The 7,230-nt window shown below is 39.5% G+C and overlaps 1 protein-coding gene across 2 annotated transcripts in view; it reads left to right on the top strand.

Moving 5' to 3' along the window:
- Positions 1-664: 664 nt before the first annotated feature.
- SPAG16 (sperm associated antigen 16) overlaps positions 665-7,230 on the top strand; it is a 1,112,034-nt gene continuing 1,105,468 nt past the window's right edge. For both annotated transcript variants that reach the window (XM_055398454.2, XM_088842002.1), the window contains exon 1: positions 665-800. In XM_055398454.2, coding sequence (XP_055254429.2) covers positions 674-800 — 127 coding nt within the window. In that variant the 5' untranslated portion in view covers positions 665-673. The remainder of the gene's footprint in view (positions 801-7,230) is intronic.

The raw sequence follows: 7,230 nt of genomic DNA, 5'->3' as shown, positions 1-7,230 counted from the left end.
TCGTATGGAAACGGCATTGCTTTGGTAAGAATTAACGCTATACCAAGTCCCAGAATATAAAACCAAAGTCAAAACAGACGTCCATATAATTAATACTTTAAAGGAGCATGAGAACGGAATTGTTTAGGGTTTTTATCTGTAGTTCCCCTGGGCCAATCTCTCAGTTATGATTTTTAGGATTTTTTTCCCCCCTCTCCAAGGCGCTGAAGATCTTCCTCTTTTCGATTAGTTTTCCCTGGGAACAGCTAGGACTCTACACATGCCTAAAATATCTGGGGACTGATGGTGGTCATGTAAGAACCAAAAAAAAAAAAACAATTTAGAGAAGAAAGCAAAGTGAAAAACAAATGCTTCAGGGTCAAAACTGAAGAAAACCAAGCCACTTCGGTTAGAAAATGTGTGCAAACCAAGTCCACTGATTCATTATACCTCTTCCACTCCAGGCACTGCTTGCTGACTGTTAGGGTAACCAGGGAACGGAGGTTGCCCCGGTAACGTCGGAAGCGCGGAGGGCTTCAACGCTTAGAGCTCTGGGCAGCCCTTCCGGGCCCGCGTGGTGGGAGGGGTGGAGGCCAGACTCACCCGAGAGCGGTGTGTGTTCTATCTACGTCTTCGCGGTTTGGCCTTAGGGCTGCGGCGGCCAGTCAGGGGCAAGGCGCCCGGAGCGTTTCGGATGGCTACTCAGCAGGGGACGCCCTCCTCGGCCCTGCGGGTCCTGGAAGAAGCGCTGGGCATGGGCTTGTCGGCTGCCGGGGAAACCCAGGAGGCGGTGGCTGCTGAGGGTGCCTACTACCTGGAGCGTATCCTTCGCGTGTCGGCGCCGCACCCAGACGCTGGCCGCGGTAACGGGTGTTGGGAGCGAGGGCGCCCTTTGAAGCCTGGGGTCCACTAGCTGGTAGAGGCGCCTGTTGGATCTCACGGTGGTCTTTCCGGCACCGCGACCCCGGAAACCTGCCCACTATAATTTTTCTCCTTGTTGTATTTTAGGCTGATGTGTTCCTGTTGGAAAAAGTTCGTAGTCACCACTCAGTACACGTTGCAATTTTGTTTAAAGTAGCCCCACAAATTAATCCAACCCTCCTTTCACTCTGTGGTTTTCTTAAGCACAGAATGCTGTGAAAATAAATTCCATAGGGGAACATCCGGAGGTTAAGGAAAAAACCGCTCCCTTTAGGCTTTAACATCAGGATATCCAGTCAGATCCTGTAGATGGCCCAGTTGTCCAGTGCTTCTATGATTTGTTTTGGTAGCAGCGACCTACTGGATAGTTTCATTGTGGGCTACTTAATGATGATAACTTTTTCCTCCTTTTAGCAACTAAATGATATGACAAGTGAGCTGACAAGTCTCAGCGATGCTGCGAAGATAAGACAGCATAAGACAGTGATGAGCAGTTATCAATGGAAATAATTAGAAAAATTGAATAGCCACATGTGGATGTGTAGGCTTGCTATTTCTTGGGTAAAACTTTTGAGCTCCCCTTCTCTAAATTAATGGTACGAGAGAGGGGGAGGGTTCATGAGAAAGATAACTACTCTGTTCTTCTGGCAGATAAGAGAGAGATGGGTAATCTGTTTTATTCTCAAAGGTATCAAGGAAACTGCAAAATCTACTGTGGTTTTTTTTTTGTTGTTCAAATATAATCCACCCGGATTTAATTCAAGATTTCAGAGATTCAGCAATGATTCATTTTGTAGGTTTTTAAACTGATTAACCTGTCTTGACTCAGGCGCAGTACACATACTTGCTACAAAGAGCTTTGAAGAACTTGATTGAAAAGCTCAAAGAAAATATATGTATTTTATTCAATGCAGATATGATATTTGTAGGAGTGTGTTTGAATAATTTGAAAGCAATTTGAGAGAAACATGTGGGTGCTCTAGTGTTTTAAGTGAGGTTTCGTATTCTGTTCTCCTGCCCCTTCACAAGCTGTCTTTTCCAGTAATATTCCTTTTTAAATTCAGAAACAATTCAGTGACTCTTTCATAGATGATTTATATCTAAAACATAAAGTTATTCAATAGCCATGCTAGTGATAACCAGGCATCTTATATCTGCCTGCATTAAAACAATTTCTGTCACAGTATTTTGAGTGTTAATGTGAGACAAATACAGTGAGGTAAGTTTTTTGCAAACATGTTGATGAAATAAGTCATGAGACTCCAATATAGTACAAATTTCACTAATGAAAATCTGGTTTATGTAATTTGCATGGAGGTCACTGAGTTGCAACTGCCAACATATTAGACTTTTCCAAGTAATCACATTTACAAATATAAGCAACTATAACTTTTTCAAGTCTGTCGCTCAGTCAAGTCCAACTCTTTGTGGACCCTATGAACCACAGGATGCCAGGACTCCCTATCTATCACCAACTGCCAGAGTCTACCCAAACCCATGTTCACTGAGTCGGTGATGCCATCCAACCATCCAATCCTCTGTCGTCCCCTTAACCTCTGCCCTCAATCTTTCCCAGAATCAGGGTCTTTTCAAATGAGTCAGCTCTTTGCATCAGGTGGCCAAAGTATTGGAGTTTCAACTTGAACGTGAGTCCTTCCAAAGAACACCCAGGACTGATCTCCTTTAGGATGGACTGGTTGGATCTCCTTGCAGTCCAAGGGACTCTCAAGAGTCTTCTCTAACACTACAGTTCAAAAGCATCAATTCTTCGGCACTCAGCTTTCTTTATAGTCCAACTCTCACATGCATACATGACTACTGGAAAAACCATAGCTTTTACTAGAAGGACCTTTGTTGACAAAGTAATGTCTCTGATTTTTAATATGCTGTCTAGGTCATAACTTTCCTTCCAAGGAGTAAGCGTCATTTAATTTCATGGCTGCAGTTAGCATCTGCAGTGATTTTGGAGCCCCCCAAAATAAAGTCAGCCACTGTTTCCCCATCTATTTGCCAGGAAGTGATGGGACCAGATGCCATGATCTTTGTCTTCTGAATGTTGAGCTTTAAGCCAACTTTTTTACTCTCCTCTTTCACTTTCATCAAGAGGCTCTTTAGTTCTTCACTTTCTGCCATAAGGGTGGTGTCATCTGCATATCTGAGGTTATTGCTATTCTCCTGGCGATCTTGATTCCAGCTTGTGCTTCCTCCAGCCCAACATTTCTCATGATGTACTCTGCATATAAATTAAATAAGCAGGGTGACAATATACAGCCTTGACGTACTCCTTTTCCTATTTGGAACCCGTCTGTTGTTCCATGTCTGGTTCTAACTGTTGCTCCTTGACCTGCATAAAGATTTCTCAGGAGGTAGGTCAGGTAGTCTGGGATGACCATCTCTTTGAGAATTTTCCACAGTTTATTGTGATCCACACAGTCAAAGGCTTTGGAATAGTCAATAAAGCAAAAGTAGATGTTTTTTCTGAAACTCTCTTGCTTTTTCGATGATCCAGCAGATGTTGGCAATTTGATCTCTGGTTCCTCTGCCTTTTCAAAATCCAGCTTAAATATCTGAAGTTCACACATTGCTGAAGCCTGGCTTGGAGAATTTTGAGCATGACTTTGATAGCGTGTGAGATGAGTGCAATTGTATGGTATTTGAGCATTCTTTGGCATTGCCTTTCTTTGGGATTGGAATGAAAACTGACCTTTCCAGTCCTGTGGCCACTGCTGAGTTTTCCAAATTTGCTGACATATTAAGTGCAGCACTTTTACAACATCATCTTTTAGGATTTGAAGTAGCTCAACTGGAATTCCATCACCTCTACTAGCTTTGTTTGTAGTGATGCTTCCTAAGGCCCACTTGACTTCATATTCCAGGATGTTTGGCTCTAGGTAAGTGTGAGTGATCACACCATTGTGATTATCTGGGTCATGAAGATCTTTTTTGTACAGTTCTTCTGTGTATTCTTGCCACCTCTTCTTAATATCTTCTGCTTCTGTTAGGTCCGTACCATTTCTGTCCTTTATTGAGCCCATCTTTGCATGAAATGTTCCCTTGGTATCTCTAATTTTCTTGAAGAGATCTCTAGTCTTCCCCATTCTATTGTTTTCCTCTATTTCTTTGCATTGATCGCTGAGGAAGGCTTTCTCATCTCTCCTTGCTATTCTTTGAAACTCTGCATTCAGATAGGTATATCTTTCCTTTTCTCCTTTGCTTTTTTGCTTCTCTTCTTTTCACAGCTATTTGTAAGGCCTCCTCAGACAACCATTTTGCTTTTTTGCATTTCTTTTTCTTGGGGATAGTCTTGGTTCCTGTCTCCTGTACAATGTCATGAACCTCTGACCATAGTTCTTCAGGCACTCTGTCTATCAGATCTAGTCCCTTAAATCTATTTCTCACTTCCACTTTATAATCATAAGGGATTTGATTTAGGTCATATCTGAATGGCCTAGTGGTTTTCCCCACTGTCTTCAATTTAACTCTGAATTTGGCAATAAGCAGTTCATGATCTGAGTCACATTCAGCTCCTGCTTTTGTTTTTGCTGACTGTATAGAGCTTCTCCATCTTTGCCTGCACAGAATATAATCAGTCTGATTTCGGTGTTGACCATCTGGTGAGGTCCATGTGTAGAGTCTTCTCTTGTGTTGTTGAAAGTGGGTGTTTGCTATGACCAGTGTGTTCTCTTGGCAGAACTCTATTAGCCTTTGCCCTGCTTCATTCTGTACTCCAAGGCCAAATTGCTCCAGGTGTTTCTTGACTTCCTACTTTTGGATTTCCGTCCCCTATAATGAAAAAGAAATCTTTCGGGGGTGTTAGTTCTAGAAGGTCTTGTAAGTCTTCATAGAACCATTCGGCTTCTTCATCGTTACTGGTTGGGGCATAGACTTGGATTACCATGATGTTGATTGGTTTGCCTTGGAAATGAACAGATCATTCTTTCGTTTTTGAGACTGCATCCAAGTACTGCATTTTGGACTCTTTTGTTGACTATGATGGCTTTTTAGGATTTTTTTAATTGAAGTAAAACTGATGTACAATATTATATTAGTTTCAGGTGTACAACATAGTGATTCATTATTTTTATACTTCGTGAAATAATTGCCACCAAAAATCTAGTTACTGTTTGTCACCATACAGAGTTTTGCAATATTATTGATTATATTTCCTATGCTGTACATTACTACACCATGACATATTTATAACTGGGAGTTTGTACCTCTTAATTCCTGACATATTTTTCACCAATCTCCCCATTTCCCTGATATCTGGCATCCATTAGATTTTTTCTCTCTTGAGACTACTTCTGTTGAGTTTGTTTTTTTATTTTTAGATTCTACATATAATTGAAGCCATACAGTATTTGTCACTTTATTTAGTATGATACCGTGAAGGTCTATACATGTTGTTTCAAATGGCAAGATTAGTTTTCTTATGGCTGAGTAGTAGTCCATAGTATTTATGTGTACCACATAGTCTTTATCCATGCATCTGTTTTTGGACACTTAGGTGATTTCCATATATTGACTATTGTAAATAATGCTGAAATAAACATAGACTGCATGTATCTTTTCAAATTAGTGTTTGTTTTCTTCAGATAAGTACCCAGAAGTGGAATATCTGGATCATATATTCTCTTTAAAAATTTTTAAGGAACCTTTATACTGTTTTCCATAGTAGTTGCACCAATTTACATTCCCCTGAACAGAGCATGAGGGTTCCCTTTTCTTCACATCCTCACCAGCACTTGCTATTTCTTGATTTTTGATAATACCTATGCTGACAGGTGTGAGGTGATATCTCATTGTGGCTTTCATTTGCATCTCCTTGATGATTAAAGATGTTGAAAACATCATCATATGTATGTTGGCCATCTAAATATAGTCCTTGAAAAAAATGTCTATAGGCCCTCTGCTCATTTTTAATTGGATTATTGACTTTTTTGATGTTGAGTTTTATGCGTTCTATACATTTTTTGGATGTTAATTCCTTACCAGATATATGATTTGCAAATATCGTTTCCCATTCAGTAGATTGCACTTTCCCTTTTCATTTTGTTGGGCTTGTTTTTTGTTGTTATGCAAAAGTTTTCCAATTTGATGTAGTCTCATTTGTTATTTTGCTTTCGATCCTTTTGCCTGAGGAGACAGGTCCAAAAAATCACAGAGCATACTACTGCCCTTGTTTTCTTCCAGGAGTTTTATAATTAAGGTTTTATATTTAAGTCTTTGATCCATTTTGAGTTTATTTTTGTACATGGTAAAGAAAATGGTCCGGTTTCATTCTTTTGCTTATGGCTGTCTAGTTTTCCCAGGACCATTTAAAAGAGGTTGTATTTTCTTCATTGTATAGTTTTGCTTCCTTGATTGAGTGTTCATATAAATATGGGTTTATTTCTGGGCTCTTTATTTTGTTACATTTATATATCTGTTTTGTGACAGTTTCTTACATTTTTTATTATTAAAGCTTTTTATCAGGGTGATAGTTCCCACTTTGCTTTTCTATATTAAGATTGTTTTGATATTCAGGGTATTTTGTGTTTCCATACAAATTTTAGGTTTATTTTTTACAGTTCAATGAAAAACGTTATTGATGTTTTGATGGGAATTCATTGACTCTGTGTATTGCTTTGAGTAGTATGAAAATTTTAGCAATATTTATTCTTTCTATCCATGAGCCAAAGATGGAGAAGCTCTATACAGTCAGCAAAAATAAGACCGGGAGCTGACTGTGGCTCAGATCATAAACTCCTTATTGCCAAATTCAGACTTAAAATGAAGAAAGTAGGGAATACCACTAGATCATTCAGGTATGACCTATTTCAAATCTCTTATGACTATATGGTGGAAGTGAGAAATAGATTCAAGGGATTAGATCTGATGCAGTACCTGAAGAACTATGGATGGAGTTTTGTGACATTGTACAGGAGGCAGTGATCAAGACCATTCCCAAGAAAAATGTGAAAAGGAAAAATAGTTGTTTGAGGAGGCCTTATAAATAGCTGAGAAAAGAAAAGACGTGAAAGGCAAAGGAGAAAAGGAAAGATATACCCATTTGAATGTAGAGTCCCAAAGAAGAGCAAGGAGAGATAAGAAAGACTTCCTAAGTGAACAATGCATGGAAATAGAGGAAAACAATAGAATGGGAAAGACTAGAGATCTCTTCAAGAAGTTAGAGGTATCAAAGGAGAATTTCATGCAAAGATGGGCTCAATAAAGGACAGACATGACATGGACCTAACAGAAGCAGAAGATATTAAGAAGAGGTGGTGAGAATTCACAGAAGAACTGTACAAAAAAGATCTTCATGACCCAGATAAACACGATAGTATG

The sequence above is a fragment of the Moschus berezovskii genome, chromosome 2, assembly GCF_049115385.1.
Source record: "Moschus berezovskii isolate FMDL1 chromosome 2, NW_MosBer_1.0, whole genome shotgun sequence".
Classification (NCBI taxonomy): Eukaryota; Metazoa; Chordata; class Mammalia; order Artiodactyla; family Moschidae; genus Moschus; species Moschus berezovskii.
The sequence above is the reverse complement of the archived record's forward strand: the minus strand, read 5'-3'. Positions and strand labels throughout refer to the sequence as shown.